Here is a 25,000-nt window from a genome sequence, read left to right as displayed (position 1 = left end):
TCTCAGTCGTGGTATTGCCAGCCCGAGACTCGAACCCAAAACCTTAGGGTTAGGAGTCAAACTCTCTATCCATTAGGCCACTTTGAAAGGAACCAGACTCGAAGGAAACCCATCTTCATCCGGATGACACCGGATAGTGTGATTATGAGCTGTTACTCATCCTTAGCTCTTTACTACATCATTAGCGATTTCTCTTCAAATCTATAGCATCAGTTACGATGAGTGAGTGAGATTTGTCCCTGCTTCAAGAACCTTTACAGTAGAAGAACTATCCGAAAGAACCTTTCTATCTGCTTCTAATGTAAATCAGCATGACTTTGCTAAACAACAATGAACTCAAACTGATGTAATGGATGTTCAGGTAAAACTGAGGTCCTTTCTTTATTGTCATCTTCAACTGATGCTGATGATGTCACTAACTCTACTGTAGTAACCGTTTCCAATTAGGAAGTGGAAATGTTCGTGTTGAACGCAGACGGACAGACCGATACACACGGTGTGGTTAGAGGAAATAAAAGCACTCTTGGAACCCGACCAATGGAATTAATGGACCAGAACTGACTTTGGTGTGTTTATACACTTAACTATTTCACTGTTTTAGTATTTATGTTACACAGAATATCAAGCAGAAAGCTGAGCTTGAATTTCCAGGAAAAACACACACGCGCACGCACACACACACACACACACACACACACACACACACACACACACACAGAGCCTAAAAGTTGATCTCTACTGTACATATTTTTGTCAAACCACCAAAAATACACCTGCTTTGCTATTAAACCTCTGACGCAGTGGAGATATTTGATCCGAAGAAGAATCGGGTGGAGATGAGGGCTGTGTCTGCAGGCCATAGCTTGTTATATTAAAGCAGCAGGATGTGGATGCACCAGTCCGGAGAGTGAGGTTAACTCCACCCTGTTGTGTGTAAATAATGTCTACACTAACCGTAGCTTCACACGAGCTGTGAATCATTTACAACGCACGGTTTATCTTATGTTTAGCTCAGATTATATCCGATTATTCTTTGGATGCCATTCAGTATTGTTACTGAAAAATGACTGAACGTGACTCTCCTTTGCCAAAGATAGTTCAGGAAACTGCTTGAGGTGACGGGTGGAAATGTATCGTTGTTGTTAACGCACGAAATTGCTCGACTTCTGTTTCAGGTTGTGTTTCATTTGGCTCGATACTGGTGTTGCCTCCCTTAGTCTGTTTGTCCAGTCTTAAAGAAGGCAAACATGACAGATCCTTCAATAAGCGTGCAAGGTTATGTCATACTGCGTGCACACCTGGGAAGCCCCGACAGAGTACGTCACAGACTTACGCCCGTCTCATAACCTCGGCGAGCGCTGCGCTGTATGATCTATTCATCATACGTTCTCTGTAACGATGCCGAAGTGACGATAAGCGCGCTTTACTTAGTGCGTTAAAAAAAAAAAAAAGTGCGTTAGAGCAAAGTCTATAGGGCTTGTGTCCGTGTGGTGGATTTCTGGAACTCCAGACAATGCATTGCAGACCAATGACTATCAAGTAATGTTTATTCCTCTAAATATTTAATGCAAATCCTCTTTTTCTGGACCAGAAGAATTAACAGCGCCTGTGCTGGAGGCTGGATGTGATGAGAACAGACACATAACCTCACTTGATGTCTACTAATATAGGCAGCTAGGGTCTTCCCTCTGACTCAGATTATTTAGCCAACACCAGCTGAGTGGGATGTCTAGACAGTGTTGTGTGGTATTAATCTTAATGGATCCGAATCTCGTCCCTCGGTGTTTCGTTTTTGACCCTTTTTTCCCTTCATAAGTACAAAGGTGCACTTACCAAATCCACGAGTGCCTCCTGAGCGGGAAATTATTGACTTGCATCATTTTCTGCTCCTGTCTTGTGTATATATAGCCAGTCTTCATTTAAGCCAAGGAGAAAGCTTATTGGCTCTTTTTCATTTAAAAAAAATAAAAATAAAAATAATAATTAAAAAAAAAACCTCAAACAAGTCTAAAGAATTTCATTCTTCCCTCTGCTTACATACTTTCGCTTAAAATCCTTTTCAAAGACAAGGTGATTGTTCTAAGCACATTTTCTAATCCGTGGCAGAGTCCTGAATTAAATCCGTAAGAAAGTTAGAAGGCAATGGATTAAGCATGTCTACGCAAGGAAAAAGGATGCTCAAAGAAAACCAGCCAGGATTCCCATGTAAGAGTGAGTCCGAACAGAAACTGAAGCGAGCTGAAGGAGTCATCACTTTCCCGCTTTTTTTGCACGGATTTCTCCCAGAAATGACGTCCGACTCATCCCGTAGTGAAGTCCCAGCACTGCCCTTCGTTATTCCAGTGCGCTGCCATGTTTCTGCTGTCGTCCAAAAAGGAAGGTGTCATTTTAGACTGGAGGCTGCATGCTTGTGTATCCAGGAAGCCTCAGGAGGCACAAAGTTCCTTGGTTTATGCTGTCCTGCAATGTGCTGGGATGCCATAGAGCAAAACAACAGGGCAGGTCCCACACACACTCTCACTCGCAATCCTCAAGCCATCCTGTAGATATGCATCAAGAGTAAACTGGAGTCTGCCTTCTGCTCCTCTCATGTACAGCACAGTGTAAGCTATTGATCCTCTTAGCGCAGATAGCTCTGATTAATTCAGCCTTGTTTGCTAAAGGATGGGAGCCTTAGGGAAGACAGAGGAAACGGTGCAGCAGCAGGACCAGAGGAAGAGAAGGACTAGTTAAAAAAAACCCTAAAATAAACGTGTCATCTTTCTGCGTCGTCTCCCTGTCGTCTTGGAAGCCCATGTGTTCTAGCTGTCATTCCCGGTGTGACTGCAGATCCTGTCAGAGCAGGCACAAACAACAAAGCGCTTTTTTTTTCCCCTCCCTCTCTTACAGTACCTCCTAGCACGTGCTAATCCAACATAGTCAAACTCATCGCATGAGGAACCTCCCAGCGCTCTTCCAGTGCCCTTTCTTTACTCTTTACTAAACTGGGCAATCCTGACTCCACTCACTCTGCTCGAGCTGTGCTGCAGAGCCGGCTCTAGGCTGCAGTGTGTTTGGGTTTGTGTGTGTGTGTGTGTGTGTGTGTGTGTCTGGGAAAGACTGTGTGACTGGATGTCTGAGTGTAAACGTCAAGGGGCCCCACGAGGGAGGCTCTGGCAGGCCAACGTTACAAAGCAACTAACGGCTTAACGGTTCGGAAAAAAAAAGCCTGTTTTTGCCAGGAAATCTGGTTAAGACCCAAGACAAAGGACATGGGTCATGGTGGAAGGCAGACATAACAAAAACCACTAATCCAGTTTAAGAATTCCCCTTAGAAAACAAGGGGGGGGAAAAAACACACTGCTGACTAAGTAGAAATGGAATAATTATGACAGGGATACACAATTCCGATGAGCGGATATACACTATTAGTACACAGATTTGTACTGAAAGACTGCGTGGAGCCTCAACATGCATTTCTCATGCCATTAGAGGACAAACATGCGTAAGTGCAAAGCTTATCTCTAATATTTTGGAGGGTTTAGGGTATTTAAGTCGAACCCTGGCATCGAGACCTCGTTTACGCAGGCACGATCGCACAGTAACGGCTCAGAAAAAAGAAACCGTCAGAGAGAAAACGTCTGCATTGACTACAGGAAGGGAATCTAATATGCTGTGTGTGTATCTTGGGTTACGGGTGTCTCGGATTTCAAAAAAAAGATTTTTTTTCCAGATGAAAGAACCAAAGCGTTTATCAAGTACGTTTTACATCGCCGTCCGTTCCCCGTACGCCCCTCAGCTAATTTTATTTGTTGTTGTTGTTGTTGTTTTTGTGCTTTGTGAAACCAAACTAATATTCGGAAACGCCCCGTGTCCGCGCTAAGTCAGTACAGCAGATCTGAATGGGATTTACAGGATTCAGGCTTGCTCCGTGAAGGTGTGCCTCCTGACACGAGGCGTGTTGAGGCAATGGAAAGCGGCTTAAAACCGGGTTATAATCAAATCCTCTGGCTTGGTCTGCAGAACAACAGTTTGGCTTGAGTGCTGAATACACATCACATGATGACAGCGTGGAATTGTGGATATTGTGTTGGTGAGCCAGAGCGATACAAATAGACAATAAAACCCTGGATGAGGCATCAGCTGTGTGTTATATGAGTAGCAGCGCATTCATGGTACTTGCATCAGGCACTCGAAGTATCTGCAAATACTGTCAGGTCGCCGTGATAGAACAACAGAGGATCCGGTCATCCCGACTGCTCTTCACCTTGTTCACACTTTTGGACTGAAGAATAAAGACACAGCATGTTCACAGCTGCACAGCTACGTCTCTCATCTCTGTCAAGTCAGGGGTTGGGTAACTGTCATAAAGTGTGATGAGTGGTTTTTTTTTTTTTTTTTAGGGATGATGATGGATTCCAGGGCATAAATAAAACAGCTGGAGTGGAGATTACTACTAGCAGAGTGAATTGCAGCTGTTCAAATACTTCTCACCTATGCAATAATGAAGCAGAAGAAGGGAAGGGCTAGCCGCTTCTGACGCCGGATGCAAAAACATTTCCAAGATATCAGATGGACTCTCCGGTGGACAAGACATCTTAGAGACGTCTTTGAAATTAGATCACGCACAGTTCAGCTAAAAGATAGCGGTCGTATCATGTGTGTTGGATGCCATCGATTGAGAAACGGCCGATACTTCAGCTTCTAAAATCCGTACACTAGAGTACACAGTGCCTAGTGTAAGTGCACAGCATGTAGGATGTCATTGAGACACAGCTACAGCTTGTCGTGTTGCCAGTGGAAACCACAGCACCTTCACAACACTTAAAAAAAACAAATCCAGTCAAAAAGCGGTTGCTACGTCAGTCAGCACGTGTCTGAGCCGCTGATAAAAATCAGATTTAAGATCTGACCAATCAGATTCAAGCATTTTTTTTTTTACCACGTATTAATATTCTAAAGGGAATTTGTCGGATTGTGTTTAATTGATGTAAGCTGGTTTAGTGCCTCGGGAAATGTCTATTTTTTCTGCAAACTAAAAATTTTACCTCAAGTCATGGGATGTAGATACAACTACATGAAAAAAGAACCATCATTTTACCATCATTTCTAACTCGACAGATTTTCTTTACCGTCACTTTTCCTCTAATATTCACACTTGTGTGAAAATATCTGGATTTGAACCGAATGGAAAAAAAGTGCGTGCGTGAACATAACGCTTAGATAACGTCCTTGTGAAAGTCGCTCTGTTGGAGGTCCTTATCTGATGTGTAGCAGTGGGATCGTGTTTATTTATGAACACGTCCGTGCCGCTCGGCCACCTGGGTGTAAATAACACTAGCCTCTGATGCCGGGAGTCACGTCAGCTCAGCGTGAACATAGTAATCGCACGCTGAACATACTGCAGAGCAACAATCATTCACTCCGTAGCATCTTACACTTAGCTGTCTAGAAGTTTTGAAAGAGCAGGTTTGCAAACATGATCCAAGGAATTCCTACAAACAGGTTTGGCACAAATACACTGATGGTTAAGCAGGAAGTGAGCTCATTTTATGTCAAGTTTCTAATGCAAAGTACTTTTATGTCACGTCAATCATCATTCGTCCTCAACCTAAAGTCTTGGCCTGATGGCCTTATAACCTGTCATAACCTGTAGTGAAACTAAAATAGAAATAGAAATATATTCGTTTGGAACATCTCAGGAAGGTTTATAACAAAAATATTCAGTGTAATTGAGAACTTTTGCGTGAATTTCCACAAACGTTTTGTGAGAAGGATCTCAGGCTTGACACCATCCTCACGTCATCTCGTTCTAACACACGAGCTCGGGTTTCTCACACAGAAGTTCAATCATGTACCACGAACATGGCGTGTCACGATCCGTGGTGTGTTCTGTATACGATCCCAAGCAGAAATTCAGTTAGGGAAGACGCTATCAGCCGCTACTGGCCTTCGTGTGCAGTCACTCTGGGGTGTAACGGAATAAGATAAAGAGGACAGCATTTCCTCCCAAAGGCTCACAGGGCTCTATCTCCTCCTGCCCTGACCTCGGATGGCTTTGACACGGCTTCCTTATAACAAACCCTATATAAATACATTCCAAATAAATGTAAAACAAGGTCTAATGCCTATATCTGTGTTCCATTTCTTATTTTCTGTCGAACCAAAAGCTTGCTAACAATCATTACAATAACGACAGTAACCCTCAGCACTCAGCAGGGTTTAGAGTAAGTTCATAAAAACAAGCAAACCACAAGGGATTCTTTATTTTCTTTTGCATTTTCTTATATAATACAAGCTCCAAGTAGGTTACGTTTCATAAACCGTGTTGCAGACCTTTAATGAGCCTGTTTGTTCGACACAGTGCAGGTCTTCGTGGTGTTATTTACGCACTTATTGCGTGCTTAACCTTCAGGCCGTGTCCCAAATGGTGCCCTAAGCTCTGTGGACCTCCTTTAGCACCGTGGTGACCTCGGCAAAGTGCGAAACTATGACGAACTCTTGGGTCCATGTGGGTTTTAAAACGGACAACGGAATATTAGACTAGCTTGATTAAAAACAAATTCATTAATTAAAGAATCAACAACATATGTCATGGTGTCATTGTGGGGAAAAAAAGTGATGTCTGAGAAATAATCAGATTGTGGAAATTAAGTGTATGCAAGTGTGTATCACAACTACACACTGTTTAACCTGGCTGTGTCAGTTACTAACTACAGTACATGGGCATGCACTCGCTGGTGATTTCATCTCTTCCAGAGCAGCAAGAGGAGACGTCATGCTGCCATCAAGCCACTAGGTGTTAGTATGGAGCTCTGAGGACACCACACCATCAGGCCACACAAGGAACACGACAATACACGTTTATTCTCAGAATTCATCTGCAACACTACACACTAACATTAAAAAAAAAGTACGGTACTGTTAGTCATGACTATTTAGGCACACTACTTAGTGAGTGTTATGCGTTTTCTGGGACACAGCCTTGATGAGCGGTGTTTGAGTAAAATGCAGCATTTTTAATGTGAAATGTTTAATGTAAAGGTTGAATTTGTTACAGATTAACAAGAACAATGTGTTACAGAAGACGGCCTGAAAGTAAAGAACTACGGCAGCAGTCCAGAGTTATATAATAGAGCGCAGGGGGCGGAAAGGCCAACAGAGCGGTGTGTGCCTGTGTGTATGTGCGGCCTTGTGTTAATATCTTGGTGGGGACAGTGTGATGGGAATATCTCTCAGTCTCAGTTTTGACATTGTGGGGACATTTGACTAGTCCCCATGTGTAAAAAAAAAAAAAAAAGACCCTAAAGGTTTCCTTTTGTTTAATGCTATTGAAGGTCCTTACAATAACAGCACTGTGTGTGTGTGTGTGTGTGTGTGTGTGTGTGTGTGTGTGTGTGTGTGTGTGTGTGTGTGTGTGTGTGTGTGTGTGTGTGTGTGTGGTAAGGAGCTGTCACCCGCCATTCTGGCTCACTGAAATGGGGAAATGTCAAAAGCTCCCAGTGCAGGAACGCAGGTACACAGTGGAGCAAGGAATAGAGGTCACGTCTCAGCTCATACTGAGCGCTCGAATCCTGACACACCAGCCTCTCGCTGAGCTCACAAGTGATCACAATTCAGGCGAACACACCACAGCAGCCTGGAAAAAACCCACGTCAGCAGCAAAGGATTGTTAAATTAAATGCGTGTTGTGTTCTTGTTATCTACTTAGCAACATTTTATCTATTTATTTTTAATAAAATAACAGGACAGACAAACGAAACCTAGACACGTTTTAATCAAGGAAACCAACACTAATATTAATTCTTTGCTTTATTATTATTTTTTTCAGGCCGTTTCTAATCATTGTATTGCTTTAGAAAGTAAATAACACTTTAGCAACAACAGCCAAACGTCAGCGGTAAGAGATACAGTTAAAGATAGAGTTGTTTTAATTACACCTTTGTACAAACATACTCTGCCTATCAATGGAAAGACCAACCTGCAATATTATATATGGTCACTCTACTAAATAGTCACTTTATTACTATCAATGGTCACTTTACTTAATGGGCACTTGCTTAATGTGAATATCACTTGGTGTATTTATGTGTAAAAGTGTATCGTTATTGTCTGTAGTTATATGTCTGTTTTTGTTGTCTGTAGTTATATGTCTGTTTTTATTGTCTGTGGTTATGTCTGTTTTTATTGTCTGTGGTTATATGTCTGTTTTTATTGTCTGTGGTTATATGTCTGTTTTTGTTGTTTGTGGTTATATGTCTGTTTTTATTGTCCGTAGTTATATGTCTGTTTTTATTGTCTGTAGTTATATGTCTGTTTTAATTGTCTGTAGTTATATGTCTGTTTTTATTGTCTGTGGTTATATGTCTGTTTTTATTGTCTGTAGTTATATGTCTGTTTTAATTGTCTGTAGTTATATGTCTGTTTTAATTGTATGTGGTTATATGTCTGGTTATATGTATATATTTTTATTGTCTGTGGTTATATGTCTGTTTTTATTGTCTGTAGTTATACATCTGTTTTTATTGTCTGTAGTTATATGTCTGTTTTTATTGTCTGTAGTTATGTCTGTTTTTATTGTCTGTGGTTATATGTCTGTTTTTCTTACACCAATCAGGAGTAGCGCTCCTAATTTCATTGTATGCAGGAAAATACAATGACAATAAAGGCATTCAATTCAATTTATGCCACAAGAAAGCAAAAAGACGAAGGGTTACAATTTTTCTAGTTTTGTCACTAATAAGGCTAAGTGTAAAAGTAAGTGATAACAGGAATTAGCTTGGAAAAAAAGTATGTGGTGTTCTTCTAAAAAAGCTCTTCTAAAATGTCTATATTTCTCTATATTCTGCTACGTCAGTCCGTTATGTCATAAGGCTATTCCATGCTTAATGGTTTAACTTGAGTGTGACCCTTTAGGGTAACATTTTCCCAACATTTTCTCCTGAGATGAATCAGGCCATTTTCAACACATCAAAAGGTGTTTATAGTTTGACCGCAAACATGTGGCCTGATGTGCTGGATGTAAAATTGTTAGTGGTCTTTGATCAGGAATAACGTTGATCACAGGTGAAGCCCAGTGTGTGACAAAAGATAAACAGAACATATAAAGGTAAGTGTCTATAGCTCTGTTTACCTCGTAGCTATGAAGATATCATGATTCTTAGGTCATTGTTTCATGCATGCATGGATTAATATTAAATCACGTCAATGACAGAAATAAGGAATGACTCATTGGAATTCGAAGAGATATAGCAGAGCTACAAATCACTGTGAAATAACACTGGTGTCATTCAGATCATCCTGAAATCCTCTCTAAAACTAACAAACTAGTCTACACTAGACGAGGCCAACTCAACTCAACCCCAACGACTGAAGTCAAAACCAGATTAAAATCTATATAAATTTCAGCTCTGAAATCTGATCTGAATAACTGAATATCTGGATTTCTTTTAGAACAATAAACACTAGACTACCTTAGAATATTGCAGGGATAATCTCATTATCAATTAGCAAGGGAAGCTTCTTGAGCAGTGCAATCGACAAGGTAACAGGTTATCTGACAGATCGGGTGATGAGCCTCGTCACAAAGGAAACATAAACACGGTTCATGACACCATGCAAGAAGACATACAGATGTATGTATTGGAAATCATGTGGAAAACTGTGCTTTAAACTCTCCTATATTTTCAAACAGTCACAATCCAGGAATGAATTTTCCAGACACTGATTTTGAAACCATCGTGCATGCAGTTGAGAGACCAGTCGTGCTTCATTCACAATCTCCAGCTTAACTGGTCTCAGTTATCTGGGCCATGTTGAGACATGAGCTCTTGAAGCAGTTGTTTGGTTTCATCAAATACTGATTCGCGTGAGTAGATTTCTGTGACGTCAACGTCGTCAACAATGTAGACATTCCGGATAAAGAAGACAACTGGTTTCAGGAAGCAGTTCTGTGTACTAAATATCGTTTCTGTCCTTGTGTTGTGGTCTGTTGACCCATGCTGCTGGAAAACCAGTCCACTAAATACATGTGTATGACTGGTATACCAAAAAAATCTCTTTGACAAAACAATGTGATCTGGGGGTTTAATTTGGTATGTAGTACCAATGATGTGGTAGCCTAGTGGTTAAGGTGTTGGGCTACCAATCTTAAGGTTGTTAGTTTGATTCCTATGTCCACCAAGCTGCCACTGCTGGGCCCTTGAGCAAGGCCCTTAACCCTCAAATGCTCAGTTGTATAAAAATGAAAAAAAAACACACAAGATAAAATGTACGTCGCTCTGGATAAGGACGTCTGCTAAATGCTGTAAATGTAAATTTAATTTTACATAAAGACCACAGATGGCAGATAAGACATGCACACTTTTTTTTTCAACAATAAGCCGAGTCATTCATTTTGCTTACAACTCAATGTATGTAAGTGTTGCTCATAATTTACTCCATTTAAACTTCACACAGCATTCTCTAAAGCTCACACAGAAAAACATAACATTTTGCAGGCATAAGTGCCTTGCACAATCGCCAGATCTGAATCCAGTAGAGTAACTTTGTGGCATGGTTAATGCTCACAGCATCACTCTTCTTACTCTTCTTCTTTATTTATTTGTGAACTTTTTCTTTGCTGTGGTTTTGTCTGCTGCATGGGAACGGGTTTGAGAAAGCCAACATCGAATACAACGTGAAACGTCACGGCTTTGACTTTTTTGCCCTTATGCGAGTCGACTTAACAGCTTAGCATGAAATAAAGCTGGCTCGTTGCGCCCGTAGCACTTTTAAATAATGAGATATCTTATCTACATACTATCAAACGTAATCAGGTTCTGCTTGTCGGACAAGGATATGTAAATAAGGAAAATGAATGGCCATTTCAGGAAGGACGTTGTTGAGAATGCTAATGATGCGGTTCAGTAACTCTTAACCTGGCACAGAACAGAACAGAGAGTTTGCTGGATTTACATCCTCAAGACAAATATTAACAAATCAAGAGCAGTCGGTCTCTCTGATGCATTTACTGTACAACTCGTTTTACAAATAGCTTTGGGCTAAAACACACTCCAGAGCATTCTTCTTCACACAAGCAACACCAGTTTAAGATACAATTCATTTATGCGCTAGCCTTTACTTTACACAGCCCGAGTAATAAGTGTGATAAATATCCCTCTTCGATTATTTTGTTGTTCTCTCATACATCATGTCGGCTCGTTGTATTTGTAGTATTACCTTTAACGGAGCCAAATCAAAGCTGGAACGGTAAAAGTAAGGTCAGTTAAGCGCAATTAAGAGATCAAATGAATGTCGTTCCTAACACTGGTGTGAATTTGTAGTCTCACTGTACCGGTCTGGATGTGTATTTAGCAGAGATGGGGGATTCGAGTCATCGAGTCATACTTTGAGACTTGAGACTTGCTTGACAATTATTAAAAAAAGACTCGACTTGACTTTGACTTGACATTCATGAATTTGCACGTGTGACTTACTCTCACCTCTGGTATTTAGTAATAGACTGTGTTGGATGCCGTTGTATTTTCACTATATTATCTTGTTTTTGAATTCATTTCTTTATATTGTCTCTTGTTATTAAACAATATTGCCCTTAGAAAACCGTATGCTCATGGTATTTGCTTTGTGCACAGAGGCATTGTCGTGCTGAAGCAGTTTTGGGCCTGTTAGTTTCACTGAAGGGAAACTGTAATACTACAACATACAGTACAAAGATATTCTATTCAATTGTATACTTCCAACTTTGGCAAAAATTTGGAGAAAAAACACATACGAGTGTAATAGTGAGGCATCCACAAAAATACCACCGCACGCTATTTATAATGTGTTACTAGTAGCACAGAGCTTTGCATCCAAATCTCTCTCTCTCTCTCTCACACACACACACACACACACACACACACACACACACACACACACACACACACACACACACACACACTAAACTTGTGAAAGCAGTGGGAGGGTTTCTTTCTTGAATAAACAGTCACACAAACATGGGCAGGATAAAAAGGTGTTATGAGAAGAAACAGCAATATCTTATAACCAGTAGGTGGCACTGTTCTGAAACTGCTTGTGTACACCGAGGTCATAATTCTTATAAAAACACAATTTTGGTATTAATAAACAAAAGTGTTACAGTATAACCTCAGGTTCGTTTCTGTGTGTCTGCCGTCATTTACATCGAGGAATTATGGGGCGGTCTTCGCGTTCCATTCATATCATTGTGAACACTGTACAATGGAAATCATATAAAAGCAGAAGATTGGCGTGTCAAAGCATGACCTCTTAAAATAAATGTGGTATTTTAATATACCACATTTTTACTTGATAGCATTGCATCAACAATACAAGCATGTCAGAATCTATGAGGTGTATATTAACAAAAAAAAAAAAAAAACGTTGAATTTTAACTTCGGGTCTTCATTGTCTGAGGATCACCGGAGCAAAATGTTTACATAGCATGTTTAATATCGCTGTTTTGTTTTGCATCATCTACATAATCTAATCGGAAGGCTAAAAAAAACATGCAGTCATTAGCATTAAAAGAATATTTTATGACCATTAGGTGGCACTGCAATGATGTAGATAATATCCTCATGACGGATTCATTCATCTATCCATCCAATTATTCATCCATCCTCACTAAGCACATCCTCCTGGTTGGGGTCAGCATCAGCGATAGGATTTGACCAGAACCCCGGTACAACAAAGACGCTAGGCATGATGTGTGAACACAACCTGGATGGGATGCATCTTACACCCACATTCGCATGAAGACGACTTGAAACCATCATTCCACCAACTATCTGCCAAATGCTGTAAATGTAAATGTACTAGCTAAGTCTAAGAATTGAGATGAAATCCAAGCAGACACCAGAGTGCGAGATCGAACCGCGGACCCTTGAGCTGTGAGATGACGCAGCAATCCTCTGCTCTGACCTTTACTACTCTTAAAAGAAACCCACCTCCACACATAAAACATCTTTAACCGCTTGCATATTCACACTAGAGCGGTGTGTTTCAGTAAAAGCACCTCCTAAATAATTCATGGCAGGAGACCTGGCACATTAGGGATGAATGCACAGGCAGCCCACTGAGCTTTCAGAGCCTTCGCACTAATGCATACTAGGATTCGTGACATCATTTCAGAGGATTCAAAACAGCCCTGTCGAAGGTCCGGAACGAATTCTCGAATCGTTTACAGTTAAATTACCCAATTATAAACGCAGGCAGCAGCTTGTGAGCTACTCAAATGTGGCTTTCCAGGCAAACAGGGACCGTGTTGTTACAGAGGGCCTTTTTACACCTGGTCACTTCATGTGTTGTCTCTGATCCGATAGCTATCTGATTTGTTAAAACTGTTCCATTTACATTAGGCCACATAAATGCGTCTTGGCGAATCGGATATCAATCCGATCTTTCTACTCCCGCCCAAAATGCAAATATATTTTACCTCATTTCTGTTTCTGGCGCGATGCACGACTCGTGAGTCACCTGCGAGTGACGTACTTCCGTTTGGGAGGAGTATAGCGCTGACGTATGTGGCTTGAACAACCACATGCATTTACACCTGTCCAGTTTCATCTGAAACGCGTCCCAGACCACCTCCTGAAGGGGTTTGAACGATCGGATTTATATCCGTCTCGAAAACGTTTTCAGAGGGCATTTAGACCTGGTCTTTTTACCATCAGATAGCTATCGGATCACAGAAAATGCATGAAGTGACCAGGTGTAAAAAGCCCCAGAGAGACAGGGACAGGTTTAAAGCAAAATGCGTTTTGACGTCAATAATCGGGCTTTTGTTTCACCTAATAATAACAGGTTTATCTAAAGCACAGAACCACTGATTTCCTTTCACATGATGAAAATCTGAGACAAGAAATCATTAAAACCACAGAGGCTTTCAGTTGCCAGATACTGTACCTTCTCATCATGTAGCTGCTTATACAAGTATACTGTTTATATGTCTCTCTGGAAGACCACAGGAAGTCTGTTTCGCTTCAACTAATTTATTTTTTTTTTTTATCTATGTAAAATTACAGAAAGGTTCACCTTATAAAAAGGTGAAGGAGGAGCACACACAACGCACACGTAAAACTCTAGAAGACGATACAACAAACAAGCCTAAGAGGAGTAAAAACAAACTGCTCAGGATGTTTAATGAGATTTCAGGGACGTAGAGATTAGCGTTTTATTGTGCTGATGCTACAACTGGAGAAACATTGCGGTGTGGAGGAAGGTTGGCAAGTGGAGAATGACATAAGCGCAGGACACAAATCCTGTGCACGCTGAACACTTCCCCTGTGTGGACTTATGAAATGTTCTTCACGAGTTATTAACTATACATTTTTCATATTTTGTTACGTTCAATTTAAAAATAAAGCCACGTATCAGGGATATACCTACAGTACCGGGATACGATGTTGCACTCTTAATAATGGGTCTGAATTTTAATCTCAACGTTGACTATACAGAAGATATCAAATATTAGAATTACCTGTAGAATTCCAAGTGAAAAGTCTTATGATAAATAAGTAAGTAAATAAAAATAAATAAATAAATAAAATATGATAATTTTATTCTAAATTTGCTTTCGGTTTCGTTTCGTTATACTGGACAAAGGGACCTAATCTGCATGGTTTAATTCCTATTATTAGGGCACACAGACTGACAGAACTGTGTAAAAGTCTCACAATTTATTTTAACACAAATTTGGATAGACGTATCTTCTGAATTCCAGACAGATGAATAAAAGAATCAAATGAATAAAAAAAATGATTATTACAACAACGAGATCAGTTATAACAGTTTATTCACATTTGTCAATATTAACATTACTTCTTATTTACATTTTTATTTCTATTATATCTTAGAATCATAAAAAAGTTTACTTTCTGTGTATATAAATGAGTAAGTCTACGGGTGTTCCTTATAAATTGGACAGGAGGGCATTGTGTGGTATTAGGGGAACAATCGCTGAAGGTGTGTAGTTTTATTTTTCTTTCTTTCTTTCTTTCTTTCTTTATTTATTTCTTTTTGCCATCATCATCATCATCATCATCATCAAAAACCATTACTCCATTCATACAATGCTTAATTTGCATATAGCCTCCATGTGTGTTCCTGACAAAATGCACACACATTGAACTGGATTTCACAGATTTCAACACACACACACACACACACACACACACACACAAAACACACAAAACACACACACACACACACACCACTGTGCAATGCCACCTGGATCACTTAGTCACACACTGAAGCTTCTGTCATGCGTGCTTCTGTTGGCTCCTTGTGGAATTCCTCTATAAACTTCTGTCACCTTTTCACCAAAAAAAAAAAAAGAGAGAAAAACCTCGAAGGACTTTCCGCTGCCCTTGAGTTCTGAAAAATCAACCTAAGCCTCAATTCATTTTTTGCACTAAATCTGCGAAGCTCTGCAATCCACTATCTAGTTCCTCGGCAAGGTCTATCATAAAGAGTAAACCTGGGATAAATCTGCTAGAATTCTCTGTGAAACGTTACTTTAACGTGTGAAGTAAAGGCTGAGCATCATGTGATTCTGACATTTGGGTGAAATTCTTCCGCTTCTCCGTCCAAGTCATCACTCCGCTCCATCACACCCCCTTTCCCTTGTTCAGTCTGCGGTATTTGACCTAGCCCTCTTCTCACTACCCACCATAATAAGGCAAATAAAGAGCTGTGGGATTCATTAATAGGTCTTTCATGCTCTGTTTGGAGTAATTAAGAAATCAGGTACAGTAAAGTGAGCACAGACAGCTGTGAATACTGCGACGGGCCGAAACAATGGGCTGTAAAGAAAGTGGCAAGCACAGCAGAATATTTCTTTTCACAGCAACCTAATCGGCCGAGCCGTGCTGATATAGCAGGCTGTAAAAGAAGAAAAAAAAACAGTCATCAGATAACTGCAGAGTTTCCAGAACTGACACTGGGTTTGTTGTATAACCGAAGCTTATTCTGAGCATAATATATAACGGATAATAATATATGTCATTATATTTTTCCATGTCAAAAAGAAAAAAAAATCGGTAAGTGTAATATACGTAATCTGGAGATAATCTTAATAACGATAGCTACTTTCTTAACATGCTAGCCAGTTATTTCAAAAAATAAATAGAAGGATAGATAGATAGATAGATAGATAGATAGATAGATAGATAGATAGATAGATAGATAGATAGATAGATAGATAGATAGATAGATAGATAGATAGATAGATAGATAGATAGATAGATAGATAGATAGATAGATAGCATATTTTAAGAAGTATTGTGCTATTTTTGTCCTCATTATTCATTTGAGCAATTTCATTTTCTCTTCCCCGATTCTTTTTTTCAGCATGATGCGTTATTAGTGTGAACAGACATTACAGTAAATATGTAGCAAAGGGAAAAATCAGTTCATTTTACATTTCAAGAACAAAAATTGTTTTTTTCAGTTGTTAATTCCATACACACGTATTGTAACGTATTATTGAAGGAATCTGTCCGAGAGTCGCTATCGTTTATTACTGATGTCTTGGTGAGTCGTAGCAGGTGGTAGCTTGTCGCAGAGTGGTGTGAATGTAAAAAGGGATTGGATGTGATTGGATATAGTATGTGTGGTTAGGCGTGCTGCTGAGAGATTTCATCAAATCATCTGCTCTGGTTACTTTTAGGAAAGGGAGAGCACGTATAAAATTTAGATTTCAGACACATGATTGGATTTTAATGACGGATTACATGTCGAATTTAAGTGGTAGGATTTGTTCTAGTAAATGAAGAGTACAACTGTGCAGGATGACAAATCTTTTATGCAAATGAATCTTTTAAGCAAAAAAATCTTTTAAGTGAACAAATCTCTTGAAGAAGACATCTTTTAAGTGAACGAATCTTTTAAGTGAACGAATCTTTTAAATGAACGAATCTTTTAAGTGAACGAATCTTTTAAGTGAACAAATCTTTTAAGCAAACAAATCTTTAATGTAAATAAATCTTTTAAAGAACAAACCTTTTATGCAAATGAATCTTTTAAATAAAAAAAATATTTTAAGCAAACAAATCTTTTGAGAAACAAATCTTTTATGTAAATGAATCTTTAAAAAAAGATTTTATGCAAATGAATCTTTTATGTAAATTAATCATTTAAAGAACAAATCTTTTAAGAAACAAAGCTTTTAAAGAACAAATCTTTTAAGTGAACAAATCTTTTAAGTGAACAAATCCTTTATGTAAATGAATCTTTTAAGTAAAAAAAATCTTTTAAGCAAACAAATCTTTTAAGGAACAGATCTTTTATGTGAATGAATCTTTTGAGAAACAAATCTTTTATGCAAATAAATCTTTTAAGAAAACAAATCTTTTAATGAATGAATCTTTTGTGTGAATGAATCTTTTGTGTGAATGAATCTTTTAAGGAAAAAATCTTTTATGTGAACGAATCTTTTAAAGAACAAATCTTTTAGCAAACAATTCTTTTAAAAATGAATCTTGTAAAGAAATCTTTTAAGGAATTTATTGAATGAGCAAATACGAACATTTTTTAAATCAGAATCAAAAGAGTCCAGTGCCTGAATGTGGACGAATCCTGACTCGGCTGACCACCTTTAGCAGAATAAAATGTGTGTGTGTGTGTGTGTGTGTGTGTGTGTGTGTGTGTGTGTGTGTGTGTGTGTGTGTGTGTGTGTGTGTGTGTGTGTGTGTGTTTACGGAGATGTAACAGCTGTGGTTTCACTATGGTTTTGACCAGCAGAGGCTCACCAAAGGGGTTTTAAAAAGCCATTCAGACACTTCAAGGTCATTCTGGTTCCCATCATCATCATCCAGCCCACAGGCTGTTGTTACTGTGTGATTATAATATTAGTGACTGTCCAATTATTGTGCAGTTAGTTTCAAACTGCTCAGTGTCAGAAGAATCAGTTACCCTTACTACCAAATATCACCTACAACTAACACAATTCTAGGCTGATTAAATGACATCAGCATTTAAAAGGTCTGCTCATGTCATCTATTAAAGCTTTATATACAGTATGAGATTTTTATTGAGGTTTTTTATTGAGGCTCTTTAGCCAATGAATGAGTCCATGCATGACTTCATCTCTGCTGATGCATAGAAATTCTGTTTCATGTCCCAATAACTTTGTTCTCAGAAGGCACGTTGTGGATAAGAAAAAGCACATTAATACAACACAATAATAAATATGAATTGGAAAGAGACTTGGACAATGAAAAAGCTTTTTAATCTTAAGACCAGATGGCTTCTCTGAACACAGTTGGAACTGAAGGTCAATCGTTTTAGATCATCTTGTTACTTGAACGACGAGTGACCACGTGGATAATTTGCCCCCGGATTAAATGGAAGTAACTCGGTGTAAAAGTAACCACCGTGACAATGTGAATGAATGTCAAGTGTGTTACTGAGTGAATGGCAGGCAGCTCTCTGAGCTAGTGCTATGGACTGAGTCCCTCTAGTGGTCACAAGTAGCAATTGTTTAAAATATTATAATAAATAAATAAATATTGAAAAAGAAAAGAAAAGAAAAGTGCCTTATGTATATCCTTATATTGCTTATCACAGGGTAATGTGTGTGTGTGTGTGTGTGTGTGTGTGTGTGTGTACAGATTAACAGATGAACCTTTCTCAGTTTAAAGCTATTACTTGAAGGCTGAAGTCCTTTCTCGTTTTTCAACGAGGCCTGTTTACACAACACACCTAAACAATTACACTGTGTGTGCTCTTCAGGACTAAGTGGAACGATCCCTATCTCTACTGTCTATCCAGTGCTGGCTAAAATCTTTACAAAAATGTTGTCGCAGTTCGCATAAATACAAACGAGTCTTTTCATCTAGTAATGAATAACCTGCAGTTAGTTACAGATCAGAACCTGACTATACAAACCACATCGTCGTGTCACATTCACCACTGATTCGGAAGCTAATCCGTAGCTGTCTCTGGGCAAATTGTCCCCTCTTTGATTTTAATGACTATTTGAATGACCTACTATTGAGATACTAAGCTTGGCCAGCTTAGTAGTATTCAATAGGATGCTTCAAGCACTAATTGCTGTGGTTTCAGGTCAAAATTGCTTTTATGTTTACTACAAAAAAAATCATAGAAAATGTATTTCTCTCTCAGGAGAACAAACTAGCTCCAAGTCACCAGTTCCACATTTTGGATCATGACATGTCGTCCTCCTCTGACGTCAGATCGATTTTACAATTTGCATTTTCAGAAGCTCGTGGTTTGTGCCAGTATACGAACCACCTCGAGCAAAATACCACGGCCTAAAAGGATTTCCTGGAAGACTAGGTTACCTGCGATGTAAATGTCACTACGAAGCAGGGGGCAGTAGGATGTTTTTAGTAAGAGAGTTTATTGGCCCAGTCATGGCTTTCCAGAGGGGCGACTGTACAGTAAATGTAATCTGTACGAATCGATTGACCCTGAGAGGTGGAGTTGTTTGTGAAAACAGAAACGTAGAACTGATGCTCGAATAAGCTTTTTTTTTTTTTAAACTCTCATGTGAGAGATCTTTGTTCTATTCAGGGTGGATCCCTGCTTCATTCCCAGTGTTGCCAGGATTGGCCTGAGATCCACTATGAAACTCACTGGGTATTGTGATAATGTTTCATGATCTCTATGTGGTAAATATTTACCTGTTTTCACTGTTAATACTGGTATTTGACTTAGAAGGACAAATATGACAACTACAACACTAATGATTGTAAGAAAAACACACACAGTAATGTAGAATCGATACCGGGGCTGATTTCTGTGACTGTCAGGTGATCAGAATCATTCTCTTGTATTGATCACGGTGGCTTCGTAGCCTATCCCATGATATACTCAATGTTATAATCATGACACAATTTGTCTTGAATGTTCACTGAACCACAAATTTGTAAGCATGGTTACAGCATATTTGTCTGGTCATATATGTAAATGCAGGTTAGATCACTAGATTGCTTAGCATCACTTAGCTACTGAAGGACACCCAGTCATAACAACCTTTAATTCACTGGCTTTATTAAAAGGGCTTCATTCAGAAACCAGCGGGTGGATGAGTACACCTTTCCACTTCCAATGGATATCATATTAAAGTGTATATAATATACACCATAATAATATATGAATAACATGACTAATGTGAATGTAAATGTGATTCTTAAAAACGATCCTCGATTATAAGATTATATAAGTAGCGTCAGATGGCAGCTACTCGGGACTGTTTGCCATGAGGATGAATACGCATATCTTTTTGGTTCCAACCACACAAGTCGATAATTTACACCACATAATTCATTCATTCATTCGTTCATTCATTTTCTACCGTTTATCTGAACTACCTCTGGTCACGGGGAGCCTGTGTCTCAGGCGTCATCGGGCATCAAGGCAGGATACACCCTGGATGGAGTGCCAACCCATCGCACACATCGGGTACACACACACACACACACTACAGACAATTTTCCAGAGATGCCAATCAACCTACCATGCATGTCTTTGGACCGGGGGAGGAAACCGGAGTACCCGGAGGAAACCCCCGAGGCACGGGGAGAACATGCAAACTCCACACACACAAGGCGGAGGCGGGAATCGAACCCCCAACCCTGGAGATGTGAGGCGAACACGCTAACCACTTAGCCACCGTGCCCCCTACACCACACCAGTCTTTATTTATTATTCCACTGAAATCTGAGTTAGAAAAGTTTCATCATCAAGGCACTGATAGATATTACGTTTCAACCCTTACATCTAATATCACCAATGTACAAAATACTGACTTAAACCTAGCTGTTGACGTACACTCATCTATATATCGGTCTACTTGCATATTCATGTTTCAGCCAATGAATGAATGAATGACAAAGTAAAATATGTTCAGCCCTGTGTTAGATAACGAAGAGCTCCAGCACCCTTAGCAACCCCATCCTCGTGCTCTTGTTAACAAAAAATAACCAGTGAGGGCCGGAGTACTAACAAACAAACCCAAGTGAGATTGAGAATGCAGAATGCTAATGAGACGCACTGCTGAGCGAGAGCACCTGAGACGTGGATGAATGAGGCAACGCGTTGTGAAGGGAATGGCACCATTCAGCCAGGCTGTGAGATGGGAGATGGAATATTTCTCCAGCTGCAGCTGGCCACTTTCATATTGAAATGAGCAGGTCTGGAGTGTGATTCGACAAAAAGAGACAGCCTTTCACACTCTCTCATGGAGATTTAAAACTAATACGAGCCCCCCTCCAGTCCTGGCATGCTGTGTTCCGTCTCGTAGCCTGCTCAATCTATAGCAGCTCAAGTTTTATTTTCATGCTGTGTTTTATTATTACTTTATTTTTTTTAAGGTCCACCGGTGACTTACTTACTGCGCAAATGATTGATAATTACGCAATACGATCGCACTCTCTGCACACAGCATGATCATTTCAGAGAGAAGGCTATTACTGAGGTACGTGACATATAGGCTAACCCTGTAGTCGTAGGTAGATATTAAACCTTTAGAAACATTAAACCTGTTGTTATTGTTGGGGATTTTCTGGAGCGTCTATAGTCAAATCGCACAATTTCAAATGTAGTCCCTTAGACAGCATGGCCACTAGACAGCGATGCCACTTAAACCGATTGAGCAAACTTCGGCGCACGAGTTGCAACCCTGTAACAAGCCTATCACACGGATTACGTGGAACCTCGTGTCCGCAAATAGATCAGCAAATATTCTAGTGCACAGAGAGCACTGGGCAATTCAGGAAGACCTGACAGCATGATTTATTGCCAATTTCAGGGACCCAATGAATACAGGCACTCAAACAGGCTGTTATTAAAAATCCAAGATCTACAGTACAACGATGGCTCTTCCTACACAAACGAATGTCACAACCGTGAATAAACTCAACTCGTGCTACAGTAGCATCAAACCCCAGGCAAGGCTCCTGTCTGTCGGAAAAATCTTAAAAGTGCATTTGATGGGACAAAACGTGATGTACGTATCAGCAGAATCGGTTCATTAAAGTGTGTTTTGGAGAGGATTTTCACAGAAAGCTGCAAGCACCAGATGCCTCGTGCGATGACTATAAGCCATGTGTCGGGTCCGTCTCAACCCAGGATTGAGTCATACACACTAAGCCAACCAAATGTCTTATCCAAATACATACAAACCTTTTTTTCCTCTCTCTCTCTCTCTCTCTCTCTCTCTCTCTCTCTCTCTCTCTCTCTCTCTATATATATATATATATATATATATATATATATATATATATATATATATATATATTGTGTGTGTGTGTGTGTGTGTGTGTGTGTGTGTGTGTGTGTGTGTGTGTGTGTGTAAAATGTGTTCTAACTGCAATATACTGTTCCCTAGAGTGTGCAAGTCAGGGGTGTTACCTGTGCGGGATGAGACGTGAATAATATGGAAGTGGATTTTATGACAGAACAAAACGGATGACACGAGGGGGTGGTTGTCAAACAGCAGCGGTGAACCCTCTCGCTTCAGCTTGCAGCACTATTTGCTTCTCATTACTGCTCTGTTTACTCAGACTGACTAAAGCAGTCACCTTCATTCTCTGACCGTCCACAGTGCAGTGCATTAGTAGCAGCAAAATAGTAGAAAATGTCTGTATTATTATTATTATCTTCACCGTATCACACCTTAAAAAAAACAAAACAACATATAACCAGAGTTTGCTTCATTTCAGACACGCTCTGTGAATCTATCGTGCAAAAACGGCGCTAATTTGTGTTCGTCCGTGACGTTAGCATTTCTCTAAGCATGTAAATAGTAGTTCAGTCAAACACATGCTTTTTTTTCAAGGACTCTTCTGTACCATGTGGCCTTTAGAGCAAGTAAAAAAAAACAACAACAAAAATTCTGTTGATATCATCTACATATCAGACAACTTCCTAAGTGCAAACACAAGAAGCACAGCACAGATTTCCAGTCACGCGCTCTACCCTTGAGAGCAAATTCACGTTTGAAACCACTCTAGGACATCATATTAACATTTCGCCTGCTCATTAGCCAAGTCAAGAAGCTTTTATTGTCCTATATAGCTGACGTAGTACTGTACGTAGTTAAATGAAACATCCTTCCTCCCGAACCATGGAGCTACATACAACAACACACAGCTCACATACATTAAGAGACATAAAATAATTTACTTATTAAAAAGTACCGAGAAAAAATTCTTCTGTTAAATGTCAAATGTGTTTGCCTAATGGTTCGGTCACATGTTTATTTTAGCTTCCGTTTTGTTCATATCTCAAATCCAGCTTCACTTTCGAAATATGTATTCAGGTCAGAGAAAATGGAATTGTGTTAAGGAAACACAGCTAAATGTTCCAATGACAGATGCAGAAAAGTTTTGCAAAACATCCTGACAAATTCTACATCTATAGCTGTATATAGCTGGAAGAGCTGAAACAGAAAATGTGTAGAAGTTGATCTAAGTATGAGTACCATTTAAGATCCTCAATTTTCGCTATAATACCTCACTCCGACATCCGACAAGTGGTTGAACCTGTGATTTCGAAAGAATAACTTTACCATGTGTGGGCTACGGTGAAACGCCGCTGTTTGTGGACGTTATTGTTTATTAACATGCGCCTCAACAGTCGAGGAGAGTTGCGAGGCGACAGTGTAGTGGGGGACAGCCGAGGAGACATCGAAGACGGGGACTTCCTTTCCCGGGGCCGCCGAGGACGCTCCTCTTGAAGCAGGTTTTCCCTCAGTATCCGCACTAGGTCTTCATTAAGTCCTGCCTGGTCACCTTGGTGGAGCTGCTTCGCAGGCACAGCCAGGGTGTCCTGACTGCCTCCTGGTTGAGCCATCCCAGAATTGGACGAGATGATAACCAAAACACTCCACCAAGAAATAAAAGCAGTCCAGGAGAAGAACGAGGAATCAGAAGGCTGACGCTGACTTTATCTAGTCAGCAGTCGTATCTTTTCCTCCTTCTGTCAGCATCCTGGTGAAATTTTCCTGCTCAAGGATTACACAGCCAAAAGCTCCAGCGCCAACGTACTAAAGGGCTAGTGAGCGTATCCACGCTGTGCAAGTGGAGAGCGCAAAAGGAGGAGGCTTTTTTCGATCAGAGAGGAGAAGAGAGGAGGGGGCTGGAGGAAATCACTTGTCAGCTGTTCCGACAATAAACAAAGCCAAAGGCATATTATGCTGGTTATTCAATAAGCCAGCCTCTCCCATGCAGCAGTGGAAGGCTTCCACTTGTAAATACATCGGAGGCTATTTTCCAACAGTGGAGAAGGTAACTTTCATCGCTGGGCTTTATTTATCCGTCCAGCCGACCTACGGCAAATAAGCAGGACAAACAGAAACCTGAGCTGCTGAAAAAAGGAATGAACAGCCAACTAATTTTGGTGAGAGCTGCTGTCCACAATTGCTTGTCGCGCTAAATGAAAGCCACAATAGATAAGGTTATTTACACAGCAAATAGCATTTCAGCGGCGATCAAACAAAGCTAACTGACACTGCAGGACAGCTGTGTTACACAAAGCAGTCCTCAACAACAAATGAAAACATCATGTTTTCAAATTTCATCACCTTTATCACACATCACGTCAAAGAGGACTGTAATAGATCATCAAAGTCCCACTATGGTAAATTTACTCACCGTTGTTTATTCATGTCATCGTTCGTGACTCATTGTTTTTAATAGCAGACGTAATAGAATTAGCCTCTTTACTTATTATGATAGCATTTGCGTGATTAGAACTAAATGAAACATTACCTAAACTGAATCTGGCAAGACACGTCGAAGAGCAGATGGCGATAAACGCAGGGTATGTTGTTACAGAAGAGACGTTCGCTTCGGTGAAAATGTTGCTACAAGCGTAGCTTAGCATATGTTTTGTTTAGAAATGTATAAGTGTTTATTACCTAGGTTTTGAATTAAGTTTCCATGTTTAACTACTTTCTTCCTGCTTTTGAGTTTTGGTAACTAGGCACAGTGCTTAGGAAGCCAGTCCAAAACTGTATGTGTTTGTTACACAA

The 25,000-nt window shown here is 39.9% G+C and overlaps 1 protein-coding gene across 6 annotated transcripts in view; it reads right to left on the bottom strand.

The window, feature by feature from the left end:
* LOC113638365 (cAMP-specific 3',5'-cyclic phosphodiesterase 4D-like) overlaps positions 1–25,000 on the bottom strand; it is a 149,514-nt gene that overhangs the window by 50,644 nt on the left and 73,870 nt on the right. Inside the window, exon 1 of one of the 6 annotated variants that reach the window (XM_027139444.2) lies at positions 1,834–3,049. The exons of the other annotated variants lie outside the window; for them this stretch is intronic. Within the exon in view, the coding sequence (XP_026995245.2) occupies positions 1,834–1,919 (86 nt within the window). The 5' untranslated portion in view covers positions 1,920–3,049. Of the gene's footprint in view, positions 1–1,833; positions 3,050–25,000 lie in introns of those variants that run through there. 6 annotated transcript variants of the gene reach the window in all.

This window comes from Tachysurus fulvidraco, chromosome 20 (assembly GCF_022655615.1).
Source record: "Tachysurus fulvidraco isolate hzauxx_2018 chromosome 20, HZAU_PFXX_2.0, whole genome shotgun sequence".
In the NCBI taxonomy this organism is placed as follows: Eukaryota; Metazoa; Chordata; class Actinopteri; order Siluriformes; family Bagridae; genus Tachysurus; species Tachysurus fulvidraco.
This window is presented reverse-complemented; position numbering and strand designations above follow the sequence as displayed.